The 21,110-nt window shown below is 49.3% G+C and overlaps 10 protein-coding genes across 10 annotated transcripts; 2 read left to right on the forward strand and 8 right to left on the reverse strand.

Moving 5' to 3' along the window:
• Positions 1-111: 111 nt before the first annotated feature.
• Positions 112-1,521, reverse strand: FSST1_004353 (DAHP synthetase; the record flags this gene model as incomplete). The annotated part of the gene is made up of 1 exon (XM_083230520.1): positions 112-1,521. The coding sequence occupies one exon, from the start codon at positions 1,519-1,521 to the stop codon at positions 112-114; it is 1,410 nt and encodes a 469-aa protein (XP_083087783.1).
• A 773-nt stretch (positions 1,522-2,294) lies between these two features.
• FSST1_004354 (uncharacterized protein) lies at positions 2,295-2,618 on the forward strand (the record flags this gene model as incomplete). The annotated part of the gene is made up of 1 exon (XM_083230521.1): positions 2,295-2,618. One exon carries the CDS (start codon positions 2,295-2,297, stop codon positions 2,616-2,618), a length of 324 nt encoding a protein of 107 aa, XP_083087784.1.
• Positions 2,619-3,064: 446 nt separating this feature from the next.
• On the reverse strand, positions 3,065-6,547 carry FSST1_004355 (BRCT domain-containing protein; the record flags this gene model as incomplete). The annotated part of the gene is made up of 2 exons (XM_083230522.1): positions 3,065-3,632; positions 3,684-6,547. 2 exons carry the CDS (start codon positions 6,545-6,547, stop codon positions 3,065-3,067), a joined length of 3,432 nt encoding a protein of 1,143 aa, XP_083087785.1.
• Positions 6,548-7,830: 1,283 nt separating this feature from the next.
• FSST1_004356 (uncharacterized protein) lies at positions 7,831-8,209 on the reverse strand (the record flags this gene model as incomplete). The annotated part of the gene is made up of 2 exons (XM_083230523.1): positions 7,831-8,013; positions 8,066-8,209. The coding sequence occupies 2 exons, from the start codon at positions 8,207-8,209 to the stop codon at positions 7,831-7,833; spliced, it is 327 nt and encodes a 108-aa protein (XP_083087786.1).
• A 944-nt stretch (positions 8,210-9,153) lies between these two features.
• On the forward strand, positions 9,154-10,068 carry FSST1_004357 (RNA-binding RNA processing protein RPP1; the record flags this gene model as incomplete). The annotated part of the gene is made up of 1 exon (XM_083230524.1): positions 9,154-10,068. The coding sequence occupies one exon, from the start codon at positions 9,154-9,156 to the stop codon at positions 10,066-10,068; it is 915 nt and encodes a 304-aa protein (XP_083087787.1).
• Positions 10,069-10,316: 248 nt separating this feature from the next.
• Positions 10,317-11,873, reverse strand: FSST1_004358 (uncharacterized protein; the record flags this gene model as incomplete). The annotated part of the gene is made up of 6 exons (XM_083230525.1): positions 10,317-11,069; positions 11,117-11,152; positions 11,217-11,318; positions 11,374-11,641; positions 11,705-11,769; positions 11,832-11,873. 6 exons carry the CDS (start codon positions 11,871-11,873, stop codon positions 10,317-10,319), a joined length of 1,266 nt encoding a protein of 421 aa, XP_083087788.1.
• Positions 11,874-13,544: 1,671 nt separating this feature from the next.
• FSST1_004359 (Mss4-like protein) lies at positions 13,545-14,242 on the reverse strand (the record flags this gene model as incomplete). The annotated part of the gene is made up of 4 exons (XM_083230526.1): positions 13,545-13,808; positions 13,880-13,925; positions 13,981-14,013; positions 14,067-14,242. The coding sequence occupies 4 exons, from the start codon at positions 14,240-14,242 to the stop codon at positions 13,545-13,547; spliced, it is 519 nt and encodes a 172-aa protein (XP_083087789.1).
• Positions 14,243-14,859: 617 nt separating this feature from the next.
• On the reverse strand, positions 14,860-15,780 carry FSST1_004360 (uncharacterized protein; the record flags this gene model as incomplete). Its single annotated transcript, XM_083230527.1, has 1 exon — positions 14,860-15,780. The coding sequence occupies one exon, from the start codon at positions 15,778-15,780 to the stop codon at positions 14,860-14,862; it is 921 nt and encodes a 306-aa protein (XP_083087790.1).
• Positions 15,781-16,740: 960 nt separating this feature from the next.
• On the reverse strand, positions 16,741-17,598 carry FSST1_004361 (RNA polymerase II mediator complex subunit MED8; the record flags this gene model as incomplete). Its single annotated transcript, XM_083230529.1, has 2 exons — positions 16,741-17,407; positions 17,468-17,598. 2 exons carry the CDS (start codon positions 17,596-17,598, stop codon positions 16,741-16,743), a joined length of 798 nt encoding a protein of 265 aa, XP_083087791.1.
• A 1,283-nt stretch (positions 17,599-18,881) lies between these two features.
• FSST1_004362 (alkaline-phosphatase-like protein) lies at positions 18,882-20,657 on the reverse strand (the record flags this gene model as incomplete). The annotated part of the gene is made up of 2 exons (XM_083230530.1): positions 18,882-18,993; positions 19,099-20,657. The coding sequence occupies 2 exons, from the start codon at positions 20,655-20,657 to the stop codon at positions 18,882-18,884; spliced, it is 1,671 nt and encodes a 556-aa protein (XP_083087792.1).
• Positions 20,658-21,110: the final 453 nt, after the last annotated feature.

Genomic DNA, 21,110 nt, shown 5'->3' on the forward strand with positions numbered 1-21,110 from the left:
TTTCTTTATGATGCTCATGACACTATACTTTCTTTTCATATTGTTATTTCCTATAATTGGTGGATATACCCATTTTCATTGCCTCAAACTCTTACAAAACGCATTCCCCATTCATACCGCCTTTTCTTCTCTCGAGAAATGATCCGCCACCAAGAAAGCCAGCTCGAGAGCCTGCTTCTCGTTGAGTCTCGGGTCGCAGAAACTAGTGTAGTTTGTCGACAAATCGTCCTCGCCCAAGTCCTCGCTGCCACCCAAACACTCTGTAACAGCATCACCAGTGAGCTCAAGGTGCATACCGCCGAGATTGCTACCCTGCTCCTTGTGGATGCGTAGCGTCTCTTGAAGCTCACGGTAGATATCGCCGAAACGACGTGTTTTAATGCCTGTCGGCGTGGACAGTGTGTTGCCGTGCATTGGGTCACATTGCCAGACAACAGTGCGGCGGTACTCTGAGTCTTCGACAGCACGAATTTGCGTGGGTAGGAGATCGCCCACTTTGGCGGCGCCGTAGCGTGTGATGAGAGTGATCTTACCGGGCTCGCAAGATGGGTTTAGGGTGCGGAGGAGAGAGAGGAGGTCTGAGGCTGGTGTTGTAGGACCGACCTTGATACCAATAGGGTTGGCAATGCCACGGAAGAACTCAACGTGAGCATGGTCAATCTGGCGTGTACGATCACCGATCCAGATGAAGTGCGCAGAGGTATCGTAGTATTCTTTCTTCTCGCCGTCGCCACCCGGAGGCGTGGGGCTTACGGTCCGGGCAACAGGCTTGTCAAGCAGACGGGTCAGAGGCTGCTCATAATCAAGCAGGAGACCCTCGTGGCTGGTGAAGAGCTCAACAGAGTCCAGCTCGCCAGGTCGAGCGTTAATAACTTGGAGAAAACGCAGTGTCTGCTGGATGCTCGAAGCAATAGTTGAGTACTTCTCCTTGAGCTCCGGGTCCCGCACATGGCCGAGGCCCCAGTCAAGCGGCCGGTGGAGATCAGCGATACCCGAGGCGAGAGCGGCACGGATGTAGTTCAGGGTCGCAGCAGAGTGGTGGTAGGCCTTGACAAGGCGGTTAGGATCAATTTCGCGATCTTCAAGACGGAAGCCGTTGATTATGTCGCCCTTGAAACTGGGAACTTCCTTTCCGTCAACCATTTCAGTAGGACTCGATCGCGGCTTCGCATACTGTCCAGCCATTCGGCCAATGCGCACGACTCGTTTGTTGGTTCCCCAGATGAGAACGACACTCATTTGCAGCAGCAGCTTGATTTTGCTCTCGATAGGACCCTGGCGGCAGTAGTCAAATAGCTCTGCGCAATCGCCGCCCTGGAGAAGAAAGGCGTTGCCTTGTGCGACATCGCGGAGATGAGCCTTCAGGGCAATGATTTCATTGGGATGTACCAAAGGAGGAAGATCGGTGAGTTCCTGGACTGCTTTGGCGAGAGGCTCTGGATCAGGGTAGTTGGGGGATTGCTTGATGGGCTTTGAGCGCCAAGAAGAGGGATCCCAGGCGGCGGAGGAGGATGAAGCCATATTGAAAGCCGGGTTGTGTAAGAGTGGAATAAGATACAAATTCAACAGAGTAGAACCATACACAGGTGACAAACTCAAATAACCAGACTTGATCAATTCGCTTCTCCTGTAACGCTCTCAAGTCAGTTGAAAAAGTGGTGGAGGAATTGAATCGAATTGGTGTTGGAGAAATGAGTCACAGTGAACAAAGAAAGATGCTCAAGATGCAGCAGGCAGACCCTGGAAAATGAAGTCGGACGACAAGGCCAATTAACAAAGAAATGTGGCGTAACCGAATAAAAACTCCGTCATTTTCTTTCCACACATTGATTGGAGTTTTATTATGTGGCGTCAACAAACTTGGACAAACAATGCTCAAAAGAATAAATGGAAAATACACTACAGCCTGATCTAAACCATTCATAACACGTTTAATGACGCTTGAATGGGACTGAATAGAGACAAAGGTTAGTTATTAAAGCCGAGTCGAGACATTGGCTCGTATGCCTTACAGAGCTTACATACACACAGTTAGTAGTCATTAGTTTTGAATGCAAAGTTCCAATGGGTTTTAATATGTAAATAATGAGAGGAAATTCTGTTAGCAGTCTGTCATATGAGCTTCCATAATACTGCCTCGGCCAGGCTCTTCTCCCACTTGGAACTGCCCCTCCAAACCCCACCATAGCTTCCATCACCTCCACTATAATTCCAACCACCTGAAGTCAACCCAAGTTACCTTCACCTTGACCATTACTTCCATATAATCCACAAAAAACACAATAGAAACAAAAATGACCGACGAAACCCCCTCTCAAATAGCAAAGTCCGCCGAGGACCGCAAAGCCGCCTCAGCCCTTGAGAACCTCGACGCTGCCGACTCTCCTTCGACACCACAGAACGTTGACGCCGACGCGGCCAACAAAGCCATCAAGAGCCTCGGCGGCGCCAGCAAGTCCGCAGCCGCAGCCGCCTCCAACAAGAACGTCAAAGTCGACGCTGCTGATGTCGCTCTTCTCGTCGAGGAGCTCGAACTTCCCAAGCCAAAGGCTACCGAGCTGCTAAAGAGCAATGAGGGTGATGCTGTCAAGGCTATGAGGGCGTTTGTCAAGGCTTAAAAACGATACCACGATAAGGCGTCACATTTTCATCTTTCTCTGCCAAGAGCTGGTGGGAAATGGCGCGACAGTTGGAAGAAGGTCTTCATGATTCCGGCGTTCAGCGAGCATGTAGCAAACATATTACCAAGCGATATGAGATTTACCCGTCTCGAGCTTTCTACAGTCACACAAACACACGAGTCGGAAATATTGCAGATCAATCAACATGCTGGATTCTTAGTGTACCAGCTCTCAAATATGTGTACAAGTATTCAGTCAATGCCATTCCACCAAACGCCTAGTCGGAGGTCCTGTCTGTTCCCGTGGTATCCCCTCCTATGGCAAAATGAGTGATTGTTACCAGCCATGCCGTGCGACAGCAAAATCTAATATGAACCCATAAACTCCGGATCAAACAAAACCTGTCCATGCACAATTATTCCACCTTGACCATATCCAATCTATTACTGCCAGGTCCTCGCTAAAGGACTACCGATCTTGGGCGCAAACTGCAGACTCTTGCGACGTGCAGCCATGAGTCGCATAAGAACACCATCGTCCTTGGTCTGGCTGAGAAGTCCAGCGCCCATCTCACGGATGGACTTCTTTGGGGGGCACGTTCGCATCAGGAGAGCATCCTTCGTGGGTGACTCATCCAAATCATCATCGTCATCATCATCAGCGGAAGCTGACTCGAGGTCGAGATTGGCGGCGTATCGTGCAATAGCCTCTGGAGCAGGTGTCTTGGGGACAGGAGTAAGAATTGCTTCAGACCACTCGAAATCCTCCATCTCCTCATCTTCGTCTTGCTCCGAGGGAGTATACATCCATTGTGTACTCTGGCGACGGTTGCTGGGGGTAGAAGGAGTAGTACGAGAGCCTCCCTTGGTAGGGCTGGTGACGAGAGTGCCATTCATGTTGGCCAAAGCCTTGGGCTCCATACTCTTGCGACGGCGAGCTCCACCGCGGGGGACGTTGCTTGTGTCGATCTTGTAGGAGCTTTCCTCAACCCAGTCGTTCAAACGCTCGCAACTAGCGCATGTTAGCTCTGATGATCAAAACGAAAGAATGTGTTCAACTTACTCAAGCACCCAACTAACTCCAACACACTGGACGACTCCGTTGCTTTCACGGACCTTCTCCAGTGTGCGTTTGCTGCCATCTTTGAAAACAACATGTGTGATTCCAACCTTGTTTGAAGTCATATCGTTTTCGGAACCGCTAGGGTTCCAGCTCCATGACTTCATGCACTTGGCACCCATCTGAGTGAGTAGATCCACAAAGATGCTGCTAGCATCAGCTCCTTCGCTGGTATATACATCGACGAAGACGACGGCACCACGAAGGATGGCTGGGTTTAAATCGCGACGAGGTGTTCGTGCAGGTGTCCCCAATGAAGACCAAAGGTCTGACTTTGAGGGAGTGGCTGGAGGGGGGGTGGAGGGACTCTCAGGGATGGTAGCGGGCATGCTCTTCCTTCCTTTGGGAGAATATGGGACGGCAGTGGAGCTCCTTGTTGATCCAGAGGGACGCTTTGGGGGGACTCGCGAGGCGCTGAAGCTACGCTTCTTAAGAGGGGTAGGTGAGGAGTCGTCCGCAGGCTTCAAAGGCACCTTGGTAGTGGTGTTGAAGGTCTTCATAACAGGGCGAACAGGGGTGGTAGGGACCATTGAGGAAGGAATCTCGTTCTCGTCACCATACTCTTGGCTAGCTTCAGAGAGTGTGTCGTCAAACGCATCAGTGTTGACAACCTCGTCAAGGACATCAGGCTCCATCAGAGACATCTCGTTGGCCTCCTGAGCTAGTTCAACATCTTCCTCGGTAACCTCCATGTCATCAAAATCGGGATCCACAACCTCTGCAGTATCATCCGCTTGTAGATCTTCCATGCCTGCTCGAACAGTCATCTCATCATCAAAGAAATGAGTCGAAGCTGGCGATTCCATAGACTTGGGGGTAGCAACGCGTTCGGAAAGAACGCCGGTCTTATTGTCTCCAGAAGTCAGAGGTGCCATTTTAACCGGAGTACTAGCCTTCCAAGAACCCAGACGATCAGCAAGAGCGCTGAAGCCACCCATGGAAGCTCGAGAGGTCTTCGGTGTTTTGCGACCAAATGGTGTTGGAGTGACAGGCACTGCATTGGTGGGTGCAGCACCCTCGTCGTCAGATTCCGAATCTGTATCCTGAGGTTCTAGATCCTTTTCTCGAAGCTGGTACATGGGGTTCTGTTCCTGCACGGGAGAGTGTGTAGGGATATCACTCTGGGTTTCAGTCTCTTGGAGACCAACGTCTGCCTGGACGACCTGCTCGTCACCAGTATCCTCGTCGACAACCATACTGTCCTCCTCTTCTTCGGTAAGATCAGCCGCATCTGTAGTTGGCTCGGGTTCGACAATAACCTCCTCCTGAATATTCTCGACAATCTCTGGCTCAGCCTGGGGCTCCTCCACGTCTTCGATCTCCTCTCGAGACTGGTCGGCAATACCCATATCCTTCTTCCAAGCGGGATCAGCATGACGGGGGAGGACAGCAGACAGACGGCCGGGGAACTCCAAGTTTTCCAAAGGCTGGTCGAAGACGTCGGCCTCGACTGTGTCGAGATCCAACTCAGCTTGCTCCTCTGACATGAGCTTATCAGAAGGTCGGATGGAGGGAGCACGGGAAGGTGTGCCAAGAACCAAAGGTTTCATGATTGGTAGTTCGCCGAGGGGACGAACATCTTGGGGTCGAGGTTCTGTAACTGGCTTCAACCCAGGCATGGCCCGCTTAGGTGGTGAAAGCAGAAGAGAAGCCTTCATTGCTGATTGGGATTGTTGGGGCTGTAAGGAAACTCCGAAGTTCAACCCCTTAATGGGTGACTGGGGTCGCTTAGCCGCAGATTGAAGTAGGGAGTTCTTGGAAGACATTCCATCTTCAGCCTGGTTGTCGCCTTCCTGTGTCTTCTTCATAGTCGATCCAGGGAGAATAATGGGACCAATGCGACGAGCTGGGGATCTCAAGGTGTCCTTGTCGGGTGATGCAGGTTGCCTCTTAGCGGGAGATCTCAAAATGGGTGCGCCGAGGCTGGGAGGGTTACTGATACTCTCAGAAGCACTTATTGACTCGGTGGTTTCTTCGGTGTGCTCCAGTTGGGTCTTGACAGTGTTGGTAGGGGGCTTAATCGGGCTCTTCATCATGGGCTTGACAGGCGGCATGTCGCCGGCAAGTTCATCCTCGGATTCGTCGTCCTTCGAGACAGGTATCTGGGTAATCTTCTTAGGACTTAATGGTTTATTGTCTGTCGATTCAGCGGATCTTACCGCCGCTCTGGTTGTTCGACTTCCAGCTGCTCCTCCACGCTTGGCCGGCCGACCTCTAATTCCAGTTCGAGCAGGCTCCTTTGCCTCGACAGCAGGCTCGATATTCTCCTTATCAGGCTCTTGGAACTTGACGGATTTCTTCAGAGGAGGCTTGGCCAATGTTGTTGGCTTCGTAGCTGTCGATAATGTTGTAGTGCGGGTGCGTATTGTAGTAGTCTTCTTAACAGGCGCCGCGGCAGGTTCCTCAGTAGCAATTGCTTTCCTTGGCCGTCCTCGCGTAGGTTTGGCAGGGGCAGTGGCGGTGGTAGTGGTAGTCGACCTGGGAGCTTCTGTAGCAGTCTTCTTTACTATACGACCCCGTGTAGGCTTTGCGGGTGCTTCAGGTTCAGCCTCGGTCTCTTCGACATCCCCGGCTTTCCTTGGTCGACCACGCGTTCTCCTAACAACAGCAATTTCGCGCTGCTGCTCCTCATCTTCATCGTTCTCGTCTGCTCTTGTCTTTCTCTTGGCGGCTGTGCTCTTGGTGCCCGCTGTTGCAGTGCTCCTCGCCCTTGCAGCGGCTGTGACAATCTTTGTGGATTTCACGGCGGGATCCGTAGCTTTGGCAGCAGCTCTGGCCCGTGTCATTCTCTTGGGTGGTGAATCCATGATTGTGGATTTTTGCTGTGTTTGTTGTATGGTTAGTATAATGAAGAAGGTGAGAAAGAATTTATGTCAGGGTCAAATCATCATGCACGATGAAATTGTTGATTCCAGGTTGGTGTCTGTTTCTGGCCGAAGGGTCTTATGTCTCTGTCCGTGTTTGGTGTCGTTGCTGGGCAACGACTCGCTTGAACCGGCATGGGTGCAGATCGCAGCTCCCAACCGTGAATGACCGCCCCGCAACCGGGACTATATCCCTTGTCAATAACGCGTACTAACCGGGCATATGTTTTGCAGGGTAACGTGCTTCCAGATGATAATGTGGAATATTTCTTACCTGCAGCACGAGTCGAATGTTTCACTTGGCTGTTGTACTATGTATGTCTATCCAATGTCGTATTTCCTAATAATTCTTGTATTAAAGATGGGCAAAATAATCACCTCGAAATGAAGACGAGCCATACCAATCCCCCTTTCAGCCATCAAAAGCTACTAGACATGAAAACGGAGAATGATGGGCACTAATTACCAATGAGAGAAGATGGATTGAACCGTTTGAACTCAATCGCATTCTGAAATGTGTGCAAATAACAAGAGATATCGCAAAACATGACCTGGAAGGTTTGCGGTGCGAAAGATCAACAATCTGGGGACTAGTTTGAGATAGTGTAAACTTCCTCACTAATTTCTTATCTTGGTCTCCCAGGAGTTAAAGCTTTAATCCCGTTCCTCTGAGTGATCAGAGCTGTAAACCTCCCTAAAAACCCATCATCCAACAAGTTAGGCTTAGTTTTTAGTACTGTCTCGCCATAAGCAAATTTATATATCACCACTCAAATGCTTCTGGACCAAACCCATCGGCTTTTAATGGGGGGGGGGGGGGGGGGGGGCTTCGCAAAGTCTAATCGATGCAATGAGACGGTATGTCACGAAACATAGGGCTCTAAGAGCAACCTTATCCTCACACAATACAAAAGCACTGCCAAAAACCCATCGGCTTTGAAAATTTGCATGTTTTCTTTTCAGTCCATATTTGTTTTCGCGCCGAAATGACAGTAAATCGATAGGCTCGGCAAAGTAGCACGGAAATAAATTGGCCGTTGGAACCAGAGTCATCCCAGTAGTCTCCCCACTGTGGTATCCCAATTTCGCCTTAACACCAGGCTGTACCGCCTCATCAAACAACATTGAAATCCAAAACTAAAGAAACGTAGTATCAAAAGATCAGGTGTGCCGAAAGCCACTGCTCGCTTGTAAACTCGCGCAACAGGAGGGGCAGTCGACCCATCCTAGCCGTATCGCATAGGTTGTTGCCCCTGAGGTGCGCCGTGGGGAGGTCCCCATTGCTGTTGTGGTGGTCCTCCGCCGTTGGCCATGGCCTTGACATCGGGGCGATTCTCTAGCGGTTGATGAAAGTTGCAGATTCGGCATGCGACATCAGTATAGCCGGAGATGGACAAAGGGATGAGCGGCTGCAATAGCTGTTAGCTGATTGAAGGGAGAGTCACAGGAGATGGGTCATACAATCCAACAGAATGTAAACCAAGGATTGCTCTTTTGGACATGCGCAGCCATGTTACCACAGTGGTGACATTGACATACCATTCCCTCATAGCCTGGGACTTCCTTGCGGAAGGTGTGCTCACCGCACACGAAAAAGAAGAACATTGTTGAAGAGGTTTTTGAGCGGAGAGTGTTTGCGATGAATGGGCTATTGGCGGGTATTTGTCTCAATCAAGTACGACGTTCTGTGTGTCGAAACGAAGTTGATCGTCGCTGGCCCAGGAGTTGAGGTGGCGCGTCGTCGTCGTTAATTAGGCGGCGCAGTTCTTGGCAAGCTTAAGTTGTGGTCACAGGTCGGTCAGGTGTCAGTGTAGTTGGTAGGTATATATGTGAGTTGAAGCTGTATCTATCTTGGTGCTGGAAATGACTCAGGAGTCTATGGATGCGATATATCAAAATTAAGCGTTTCCTGAAAATAGAGAGAGTGAAGATAATGTATTTGCACTGCTGAAAGTGACAAGAGTTGGTGTTGATGTTGATAGAGTCAGGTACAGGAACAAGGTGATGACGAACGGTAGGGGGCGCTTTCTTAGTGGAAAGGCTCCTGCCGCACGGACCACAGCTTCTTGCGACCGAGTTTCTGTCACTGCAGGTGATGCCTCTGGCAAGTACTAAGAAAAGGAAAGCTGGATGAGAGGAACTGATATATACCTAAGAATTAACAAATGAATACATAATTCGCCTGTTTTACTTACATATTGTCCTAAAGTGTTATATCAACAATTGCAATCGGCGAACCAATCATGCTCGAAGGCGCAGAGTTATGCGTCATGGTACTGTCTCTGCAGTACTAAATTGGTTCGTGGGGAAACTTTAACAGGCAGGGGGGAAAAAAAGTCAGCTTCAACTCATCACCACCACAGCACTTTCGCATCGCCTACAACAACAGCTACAACTCTCGCGCAGTTGCCTTTTTTTCTTTCGTGGATCCCAGTACAATCCACAGGCCTCATCAATACATCTTCAGTTTTTCCCCTTATAGACATACGATGTTCTACTAGACCATAGGGAAACTCTTGAACAAAGCTCCAACAACTGCGCTACCAGCCATGCTTTACGACCTCAACATCGCCTGGTCGCCCTCCACGACGGAGGAACAGCTTCTCCAGACCCTCACTCTATCGTCATCTCTTGGGTACTCAACGGTCGCTCTCAATCACACGCTCACGCTACCGTTTCCTCCCAACCATACCGCGCCATTCCCGTCGATTCCATCGTCGCCAACCTCAAAGCTTCCAAATGTCCTCCACCGTGCGACTCTTCCTTTATCAGACCCTTCGGCCAATAATTACCGAATTCCGTTTCTCACTTCCGCATACGACATCATCGCCACCCGTCCGCTCACGGACAAGGCCTTTCAAAACGCTTGCTTAACGCTCGACGTACCCATAATATCCGTGGACTTTACAAAGTACCTGGAATTCCACTTCAAACCGAAACCATGCATGGCGGCTGTTTCGCGGGGTATTCGCTTTGAGGTGTGTTACAGCCAAGCTCTGGCCGCCGATGCCCGAGGGCGTGCAAACTTCATCTCAAACGTCACAGGTCTCATCCGGGCCACACGTGGTAGAGGCATACTACTCAGCAGCGAAGCCAAGGATGCGCTGTCGCTGAGGGCGCCTGCGGATGTGGTCAATCTACTGAGCGTATGGGGCTTGGGCAGTGAAAGGGGCATGCAAGGTCTTGGTGAGATACCGCGTTCTGTCGTTGTGAATGAGGGCATCAAGAGGAACGGCTTCAGGGGTGTTATCAACATCGTCGAAGTCGCCGAACAAGAAAAAGGGTCAATCGATAATGCGGATGGCAAAAACACAGGGAAAGATTCCGGAAAGAAGAACAAAAACAAGGGACAGAATCAGAACCAAAAGCGCAAGAACGGCGAGGATGACAATCAGCAAATCAGCAAACGACAGGCCAAAAAGATGAAGCTAGCCCAGCGAAATGCAACAATGGAGAAGAAATGAGCATTTCGGTATTCGGACTTGTCGAGTGCAAGAGCCATGGCATTATGATACCCATACAATAGAAAGATGCAAAATAATAAAAAACATTGATCTACTCTGGAGACTTGCTCACATGTATTATAAGACTACCTAGCTACAATATTACGAGCACAGGTGCTCTTCTCTTCGAAAGAAACCCAGAGTCTACCTCAAACACTACATTTTACTATCACCGAATTCAACGCAATCCAGTCAGATGCCACATTCTCTCACGGAGCACCCGTGGCACGAGCCTTAAGTGGCCCTGCTCCTCCACCCAAGTTGCCCAAGTCGAGGACACTGCTGAGTTTCGACGGGTCGGAGAGATCGATGGGAGCTCTGGTCTGTGAAGGAGCATTTCCAGAATTGGCGGTTGTGGGCTTGGTTCCGTCTAGGACAGGCGCAGCGATAGCTCCTGTGGTGTCAGGCCCCACGTTGCCGAGATCCATCGAAGGGGACATGGTAGGAGTGTCGCCCTCAGACTCCTCCTGGGTAGGAGTCGGTTCAGTGGCAGGCTCTGCTTGGCTGGAGGTGGCTTCGGCTTCGGGCTCTTCAACGGCTGTGGTAGACGGCTGTGTCGTAGGCTCTTCGATAGCAGTGGTGGAAGGCTGTGCTACAGGTGCCTCGGTAGCCACGGTGGAGGGCTTTGGCACAGGCTCGTTGACAGCACTGGTAGAAGGTTGTGCAACGGGCTCCTCGGCAGCGCTGGTAGGAGGCGCTGGGGCAGGCTGTTCGATAGGTTGTTCAACAGGGCTGGTGGAAGGCCCAGTCGCAGGTGCTTCGAGAGCACCGGTAGGGAGCTTGGGAGTGATGCTCTGGGTTATGATAGGCCCGACAACGGCATACGGGTCTGATGCGAGTGTCGTCCTGGGCAGAGAGCTTTCGGGAATCGGGATCGTGGTAACGCCTGGCACTGGGACTTGTCCAACAGGAGCGCTGGGTTCCTGAGGGGCCTGCACGGTGTGGATGATAGTAATAGGGTCCTTTACTGAGTTAGTGCGTGGTCATTTCAGAGTTCACGACGACTTACAGCTCCTTCTCCAGGAACAGTTATAGTAACGGGAGCCTTTGGCGTGTTAGTGCCTAATCCTAATCCTAATTGAAGACGGAGATAAAGGTTGAGAACTTACTGGTGCTTCTCCAGGGATTTGCACTGTCTCGGTGATAACCTGGTTAACGGTGACGGGCTCTACCTCGATGATGGTAATGGGTTCTTTGATGGTAACAGCAGGCTATAGACCAGTCAGCAGGCGAGTTCTGGCATACACTAGATTTGAATAAACTTACAGGAGCTGGAGCCACTTCAGTGACAATCTGAACGTCGACCTGAGTAACGTATTGAGTCTCAACCTGAACTTGAGTGACAAACTGAGTCTCGACTTGGTTAATAACCTCGGTCTTGGTCTCGTAGACAGTTACAGGCTCTGCGTTGATAGTAACAGTAACAGGCTCAGCAGCGACTGGAGCCACGGCTGCAGGAGTCTGCAGAATTGTCCTGAGCTGTGTCATGGTCACCCTTTCAGTGGTAGTTTCGGTGATATAAGACAGCCTCAGTCTGAAGACATGTTAGTAAGTGTCGATGCCGTTTCCTCGATTTTCGTAGACTTGCCCTTCAAACTTGGCTGCGTTGACGGCTCCCTCGATCTCCTGCCTCTTTTTCATCCTCCCATGTCTTCCCGCGGCCTAATTTATACCTAGTTAATATTGGCTTTTGTGGTATTTTGGTATAAGTCGAGTACACCTACCTGCGCAACATGGGCGGCAGTAAGCCAATACAGCAACTTCATGATGCTTGATCCTAACTCTCTCTCCTAATAAACTATTGATTTCTTTCGTGATTTGGTGTAAAAGAGCGGTATAACACAACAGTCCAGCCGTTGGTGACAGTTTTCGGTTTTGTGATGAATGAGCGACAGATGTACCGAGATGGTATTAAGAAAATGTGCCTCGACCAACAGAAGTGGTCAAGTTAAGAAATAATAGCTGCACAGGGCAGAACAAGAATTGAAGGCGTGACAGCGAATCAGCCAGTGAAAGAGCGAGCGATTGATTGATTGACTGGATGTCACGAGAGAGAAACAACAAGAAGAACACAACGCATAGTAGAAACAGAATCAGATCAGAGGAGAAGGGACGAGAGGAGGGGGGAGGACAATGGGATGATACTAGTTTATTCGCTATAGGTAGTGTAATAACTGAGGAAGCCCAATGTGTCGCGCGCCGCCGTTCACACCGTTAGAGGCGAGGCATGGCAGGCTAGGTGATAATGCAAGGCACAGCCGTTTGAACAGGGGTTCATTCTGGTGCATTTCGATTCCAGAATCTGAGGCTCAAACGGAGACTGCGACGATTGAGGTTAGGATGTGCTAGGGGTGTAAGTTTTGGAGACTCACTATTGTAGCTTAAGAAACAGGGATCAGGGGTTTGAGAGTGGTTCCTGAGACGTTATGGCGACTATCCATACTCTGTAGGGAACATAACATCTTGAAAAAGTGATGAGCCTTGCTAGTAGACAGCTTTAATTCAAAGGTATAAGAAGGCTTCCGGTCAGCAACATCTTGGCAATTCAATAACTCATCTCAGTCTCGATATTTTATACATACGTATATCCTGGAGCTTGGCAAGTCAGAGGAAGTCTTCCTGCCTACGGTAATATACCTATTAGCTAAAAAGGAGGCTAATACCGGGCACCATCGTTTGACAGGACTTGGCAAAGACAAGACACATTCATTCACTGAGTTTTGTTTAGCGCTGTTACTGCACATAATCACATCTAGAAAGGCCATCTTGGCGACCAAAGAGGCAAACAAAAAGCACACGATAATCGGTCTATTCCGTTGGGTCATGGTCTTGAAATTGAAGAAAAAAGGGACGATTTGGATTGGCCGAATGCTAGGGGGAAGAGAAAGAGAGAGAAAAAGGACGCCCAGAATTCTCCGTCAATAGCGAGACGTAACTGAAGCACCCCTTGTTCATCCGAGGTTTCGGAAGGGGCCGACTCCGCTCCTTTGAGTGTTTTGACCGATGCGCCAAGAACCTTGAGTCTCTGTCTTTTGATTAGAAATTCAGGTGATTTAATAAATGTCATTGTTTCGAATTAATAAGAGTTTTTAAATCATGACGAAGAATAAGGCTGAGTCTAAAGGGCACTTGGACTTGATATGCACGTAGTATAAGTCGACAACCAACTTGGCTCTACAAGGGTATTGTCTTGGTAGATACTACACCAAGTTAAAGCATTTCCAGTATCAAAACATCTGCGGTCCCATGATTAAAGAAACAAGAAACTGGACGACTCGGATCATTGTTTCAAAAGAAGTTCCAAACCATCATTCACCTTTCATTTGTCCTAGTCGTTTATTGCGCCAAATCCCCCATGACATAACTCCTGGAATCCAAACTACCTTTGATCACTCAGTGGCATGCATTCATGCGTCAACACCAAAACCAAAACCCCATCAGTTTTCACCCCCATTCGCCTTGACAGAACTCAAGCCAGTCTTTTCGCTGGGAGGCACGTTACATCCGGCGCTTCCCACCAAATCTCCAGGCTGGTCCAGCTCCTCCTGGGTCGAACCGTAGTCCGTATATCCCGATTCCTCCGAATGGGTTTCAGAACCCTCGGGGATAGGAACCATGGCCGTCTTGGTCCAGATGTGCACCGCGCGTTTCCAGTCCAATCCGTCGAGACAGCCTCCCTTGACGGATATAACGTTTTTGGACTGTGGGCATAATGAGTCTGAGTTTCGGTCAAAGTATGAGGGTACGAGCGAGGGGACTGCTTGTCACTTACAGGAGTTGAGTGGATGAGACGAGTTCCGCATTTGCGACAGAAGTAACTATTCAGGCAATAGTAAGCGGCCCAGTCATACTCAGAAGATTCAACAAACATACCAGTAGAGTTGATGTCCCGATGCTGTAGGTCGACTAGATATTAGTTAGTCACAGCTATTCACTTAACCGCAATGGCCACTTCTCACCTATACACGCTTAGAAGATCCGTATCAGGCAGCTCGAAGCGAGGAAAGATGGCCGAAGTGCCAAAAGCTGAACCCGTTTGTCGTCTACAAGCATCGCAGTGACAGATGTAGAGAGCAAGAGGTTGAGGCAGGGGAGTCTTGAAAGTCACAGAACCACATTGACACCGGGCCTCCATGATTGTTGTAGAGAAGTAAGAAAGACTGTTAAGAGTTGTCGTTATTTGTAAGCCGAGTATTGTTCCAGAAATGACATTCGTTGTCTATTCGTACAAGGTGGAGGAAAAGGTGCTTTGTGAAGGCGGGGTTGAATAATCAATCACCAATTAAGTAACCATACACACATTTAATGTTGAACAACAGCAACAAAATGACAATTCTGAGGAATTACACATATAAGATAATAGAGGAACAAGCTATTACTAACATGCCCCCGTTATCGCTAAAAGAAGAAGAAAAAGAGAGCTAATTAACTTGACTCCGCGTGTGACGTGACTCATGCGGCACAGTTTGACGAGAGTTGCGCGAAGTCACATGGCATTGAATTATCCCGACTAAGATGCATGCTTATTATACACAGTGTCGTTGACTAGATATCAGATGACTAGTAATAAAATAAGGTCATTCTCTTCTTCTTATCGTTATAAAGATTCGTTACTCTCGTAATTCATACTCTCTAGTGCGCCAAAGAACCTCCCAACAGTACCTATGATACAAATGCTCGAGCAAGATATCCATCCAACACATCCTATGCCTCCATGAAACGATTCATCATGTCTTGGTGAGACACCAACAACTATTGCCTCTGCTTAGTCGGCACTTCCGCCGTAGACTCTTCCATCGTAGTGTTTGCAGCAGTACCAGCTTCGGCCTCACGGTTCCTCCATCCAATGTCAGTCTTGATCCACTCCATCTTCTCCTGTACCTTTTCAGCACACACGACCACAACATTTTTCAACTCTCCCTCTCTCAATTCACTCTCTAGTGTCTCGCACCACATCAGCTTATCCGCATCGCTCATCTCCCTCGCAACAACCTCCATTTCAACCCTCTCCAGCCTCTTCATATAGCCGAGTCCCTCGCCGACCCATTGCCGCGCCGCTTCCGCTCTGCGCTCCACTCCGCCTCCGTACGCCGGCCCCGTCACCACCGAGGTGCTCGCCCCAAGAACCATTTTCATCCGCAGACCTCGGACACCTGGTGCCCATTCGCGGCACAGAGCACGCCATTCCTCGCGACCTGCGCCTCCTACTACCACGTCTCGTGCAAGAACTTCTAGTCTTACATAGCGTAGGGCAGCGCGCTGCCAGGGGGCGAGGGCGAGGGTGAAGGCGCGTGCTGCCCAGAGTCCCGAAGCGAACCAGTTGACAAAAACGAACTCATTCCGTTCAAAAGGGATAAGACGAGCTTCACTGTAGATTTGTCTATTGGTGCGTAAAAGACTTGTGGGCAGGCCTGAAAGGGGCCGGTATGGTGAGAGCAATCCTTGGTCTGGTTCTGTGTGACCTTTTGATGTAGCGCTCTCGGGTTCAGCTTTCAAACCAACGGGCTGTAGAATATATTGGCAGTGAACTGGAGTCGGATACCATGGCGCGAGCTGCGCGTGGCGAACAGGGCACATGAGATGAAGCCAATGGTAGATATGAAGTCGAATCTCGGGCGGCAGTGTCATAAATGTGACTTTGTTCTCGGGTTTCACGAGCATCGAGTCTGACATGATGCGCGGTGTCGCTTCATGGCTCGATACGATATCAATATGCGGCACCAAGGATTGCGATGTGCTGTTGTATGAACTCGGGTGCATGCCAGCGCCATGGCAGCACAATTGATATGAAGATATCATGACGGACCACTCACTGGGTAGATGGCAACAGTTGAGCGACTTGAATGAAGAAGAAAGAAAGAACCTAGACTTGGGTCAAGCTTCTGTTCAAAGCTGTATAAGTAGGGAGGTAAGCTGCCATGCATGGCGTCCATGCTGTCTGTCTTGAATGCTGCCAGAAAAGCCAGTACAGCATCATCTGCACAGTATGTCGTATTATTTTCTTCAATTCCCCGCCTGTCAGTCCCGTGAGCACTAATACCCAACCTTAGCATCCCAGCCATATCTAAACGCGGGGAACGGGAGCTTTGGCATACCACGGACGTTGGAGTGACGACATTAGGAGGCTATGACGACGAATGGCATTGAATAGCAACCTCCGATCAGCATATCGGCCTTGGCGGAGGAAAGCTTCGTGTTGGAGCTAAGAGATGGTTGAGAAAGAAGGATTGTCAAGCTTAGAATATCAAATTGCTATCTTGGGCTTGCTGCTTCGGATTTCCAAGGGAGCTATAAGTCATGATGGACGCAGTTGATATTTCATACAAATCGGATGGACTGATGCACATGGCAGGGCAGAATCGCAATAAACCCGGGCGCATCGCCTCATTGAAACGTTTTCATCAATTCTCGTCGATAAGCGCGACAGACATGCCAATCCGTCGACTAAAAAATACTGCTTGTCCCATTGCTTTAGACATAAGCATTCGTCAGCTTAACTCGCAATCATCTGGGTATCAAAACCAAACCACCCACTCACTGCAACCTATTCCAAAACGCCTTCATCCAAATCAGTCTAGTAACAATGCGACAACGCATCAGAACGCTTTATATCATGAGCAACTTACACTACGTCTATGAGGGGGCAGAACCCTGCTGCATCTGCGGTGGCGGCTGGATAGTAGGCGGTATGCCAACACCTTGAAGTCCCTTGTAGACGTAGACGCCCTTAAAGGTATCTTCCTTGCGTTCATACTCGACATTGCGCGGGACCTCGAAGTCTCCTCTTGCCGCAAACCAAAGCAATGTCTCTGGCTCGGGCCCTCTGACTTGCACTGGGGCCGCAGCTGGCTGTTCCTCTTCCTCTTCCTCTTCCTCTTCGTCCTCTTCGTCCTCTTCATCATCGTCGTCCTCGATGCCCTTCCGTAGACCAGTGCGCACGTTCTCAGTTCCGTTTGCGCGCTCCTCCGCTGTATAGGGATCGTTGTTCTCGTTGGCAGCAAAGTAACCCACCCGGTCTGAAAGCCAGGCCCGCAGTTCCTTCCATATGTTTTCTAGAGATTCCAGACCAGCTGGTGTGGCGAGACGAGATGTTTCGAGACCTTGACTGACGAGCTCTTCGATATCGGGTTCGAGCTTCTTGCGGAGGAGCTGGAGGAGGACGTTCTCGTGGACGCGGCCGGGATAGTTGGTCGAAGGATGAATGGCCATGCGGTTGAAGAGGTCTGCATTTTCGTTTGTACTCTCGAGAAGGGATCTAAGGTTCTTCTGTAGAATTTTTGCTGACGCTTGGACTGATTTACTGATGAACCAGGTCAGCTACTGCGATTCGACGGCGCATATGCGGTGAAGGACAACGTACGGCGGTGGTAGGGGGTTACTCTTGAGAAGATCTTGTCTGAAGCTTTGGACACTACTTGATAGCTGTGCCACCTTGCTCAGTGTCTGTTCAAGAGCCTTGAGCTCGTCGTCTTCCAGGTTAAGGGTGGCCATGATGATGGTTTTCAGATAGAGCGCGATGCCGATCGCTGGGTCTTTTGGTAATTGAGACTCCGCAGCTTATGAATATAACTGGAATAATAGACGAAGAGTTGTTGTTTCCCATTCAAATGACACGAGTTACTTAAAGTTGGTTAAATGTTTGGATAAAGGAAATTTAGTTGCGGCGCGGGGCATTTCAGAGCTTCCAGATCAAAACGCGTTATCGCGTAGAATGACCGATGCCGGTGTCGGGTAGGTATAAACCATAAGTCAACAGTAAAACACAAAATTTATTATACTATATTAATAGCCGAGGCTGAAGAAATAAGTACTTTCTCATGCGATGGAAATACCCCTTCAACTGTTTGAAAACGTTGACGTTGAAAATATCCATACTCTCTGTGATTATCAACATTTACATAGACTGTGTCACTCTTGCTTCTGCCTCAACACCTGCTACAAGAATATCAAATCAAGCCGGAATCCTTTTCTATCACCACCCTCTTGAAACCTCTAGAACAACGCCTAACTCACACACGGATACCTAGACCCTGAGTAGAGCGGGCCTTCTCTCCACTCACCCCAGATTCTTAACGTCATGGTTCCCTTTGCGACATAGACGCCAAAATCACACAATCTGCGCTTATAATGAGGAATTCTTACATGCCGGAGCGACGTTCCTATGAAATTCGAGCGATCGACCGCTTCGGGCCCGGAAGATGACACAGCCGATCTTCCAGAGTGGTGCCATATGTGTTATGCAAGGTACTTATTGATGTTGGGAATTGAGGCGATGAAGTGGGATTTTGAATAGTAGGTGGTGACAATAACGACTGTTGTCATCCCTTAATTCAATACTCAATTACAATGTCTAGACCATCTGGCCTGTTGACGTAGACTTTATGTGAATCTTATAGCTGACGAGACACTTTCGATCCTAATAAAAAAAAAGAGTAGTGGTCTTGACAACGGTGCCTCAAAGGTGAAACAATAGTGTGAGCATTATAATCAATGAATTTGCTGTAGATCAGAAAAATGCAAAATTGATCATGTTCATCTCTTATTTCGACTATCTCATAAAAACCAAGACTTTTTGCTATAACATACAAAAAAAAACCTATGGCTAGCTATGCTTGATGCGGGAAAAACAAGTATTAAAATCCAATTCTGCTTGCGAAGTGCAGTTGCACATCAAGAATAATCGCTGAATAGAACCATAAAATCACCAGCCAAAGAAAAAGAAAAAAAAGTCTTTCTGTCATGTCTCATAAAGTTCCCATCAAGCGCAGGTAGCCTCAGCCGCTACGGACGTGTGATACGGCCTTACTCTCATATCCGTGAGCATCGACGACTGGGAAGCGAGCTCGGCGCTCAAGATCGTCGAGATCCATGCATGAGCGGATATACCTGCGGCAAACGGCGTTAGCATGTTTTGAACTCTGTATAATGTGACGCCGTGGCTTGAGTAAATTGAATGTACTCGGGGTTGGCGATGGTGAACTATCCACTTACTTCTTCCTGCCATCGTCATCGGGGTTGTGGTCCCAGCTTGTAAACTCGCCCTCCTTCAGGGCATCCCATACTACTCGCCGTGTGCGCTGAGAGAGCAACACCTTTTCTGTAATGGCACCAAAGTCCCACCGAACGTGTGCTTCGGCCTCAAACTTATGGAAAACCTCCTTGGCCTCCTCCTCTTCGGCTGTATGAGGTGCAATCTTTCTGAACCGGGCAAGGTTATCCAACTCCTTGGGGTCACGGGCGAGATTGTAGAGTTGAGGCTCGTCAGCTGGACAAGTGATGTACTTCCAGTCGCCTCTTCGAATCATCATCATTGGGCGAACAGTGCCCTCACCAGTGTATTCGGCAATGACAGTGTCGTGGCCCTCGCGGCCTTCAAGGTGAGGCAGCATGCTGATTCCGTCCATCGGGAGGTAAGGGGATGGCTTAGTTCCGACCAAATCGCAGATGGTAGGAAGAAGGTCAAGAGTCGAAACATTTTGAGTAACACGGTGAGGAGCGAATCGCTTGGGATAGTTGATCAACATGGGGACACGGACGGATGACTCAAAGTAGCTCATCTTGTACCAAAGTCCGCGCTCACCCAGCATGTCACCATGGTCACCGCTGAAGATGACAATGGTGTTCTCAGCCAGGCCGGCGTCCTCAAGTGTTTCGAGAAGACGTCCAATGCAGTCGTCTACATAACTGACTGAGCCATAGTATGCTCGCTTAGCTCGCTTGATCTGTTCCTCTGTAAAGTCTTGGTCCCACAGGTCACAGACCTTGAGAAGTCGCTTGCTATGAGCATCAAGATCTTCCTTGTTCATCTTGACTTCGGGAAGGTTGATGTCCACATCCTCGTACAAGTTCCAGTACTTCTTCGTGATGGTGTAAGGGTCGTGGGGGTGAGTGAGTGAGACAGTAAGGGCGAAGGGTCGCTTGTTGGGGCCCTCTCTGACGTGATCCCAAAGATACTGAGTGCTCTTGAACATGACCTCCTCGTCATAGTCTAGCTGGTTGCTTCGTCCGCAAGGACCGGCTTGAAGGATAGAGCTGGCATTATGGTACCACTCAAGACGGGTGTCGGGCTCATCCCAGTTCACAGCCCAGCCAAAGTCACCAGGGTAAATGTCGCTAGTAAGCCGTTGTTCGTAGCCGTGAAGTTGATCGCCGATGAAGTGCATCTTTCCAGCGAGAGATGTATGGTATCCCTTGGAGCGAAGGTAGTGAGCGTAGGTTGGCACATCTGATCCAATCTGGGCAGCGTTGTCATAAGCACCGATCTTCATAGGAAGTTGGCCACTGATCAGACTCATACGTGAAGGGGCACAGAGAGGCGAAGGGCAGTAGGCAGAGTCAAACTGGACTGAGGTTGAGGCAAGACGGTCGAGGTTTGGTGTCTTGATCTGAGAGTCAGGGTTGTACATCTTGAGTTGAGGAGCAGCCAATTGATCGGCCATGATGAAGAGAATGTTTGGTCTATCTGTCTCTGAAACGAGCTGAGGAGCAGTAGCAGTAGCAGTAGAGGTCTCCCCGTGGGAGATGGGGAGAGAGTTGAGGTCAGGAGCCATTGTGACTTTCAGGTGAATAATGTATAAAATATAAAAGTTGTGAGAAGAGTTGTAGTATGATAGCTTCAAACAATAGAGATGGGTATATAGGTAAGTGTTTGAAGATGAAGAGTGTCTAGTGAGTATAGATGTCGGTCGAAAACGAGAGGAAAGCGAGTGGTTTAAATAAATACTTCTAGAGCCAGATCAAGCACGCAGGAGTGGGAACGGAGAGGGTCATGGAATCCGGGTCACTGCTTCGAGCGAACCACAACCCAACGTCTCGTGATGCGGAGAGCTTAGTCTGTTATCCCGCCCGTGTCGTGGGATCCCTGTTAGGGCTGTGATTCAGATTGACGATCCAAATGATTGATGCAGAGACGTCAGGTGTATGTATGTATGTATGTATGGCGCACGGAGTACAGTAGTTGTGTATGTATAAGCATAAGCATACGCACATCCAACATACAAGGC

This window comes from Fusarium sambucinum, chromosome I (genome assembly GCF_050947815.1).
Source record: "Fusarium sambucinum isolate potato_lamoka chromosome I, whole genome shotgun sequence".
NCBI lineage: Eukaryota > Fungi > Ascomycota > Sordariomycetes > Hypocreales > Nectriaceae > Fusarium > Fusarium sambucinum.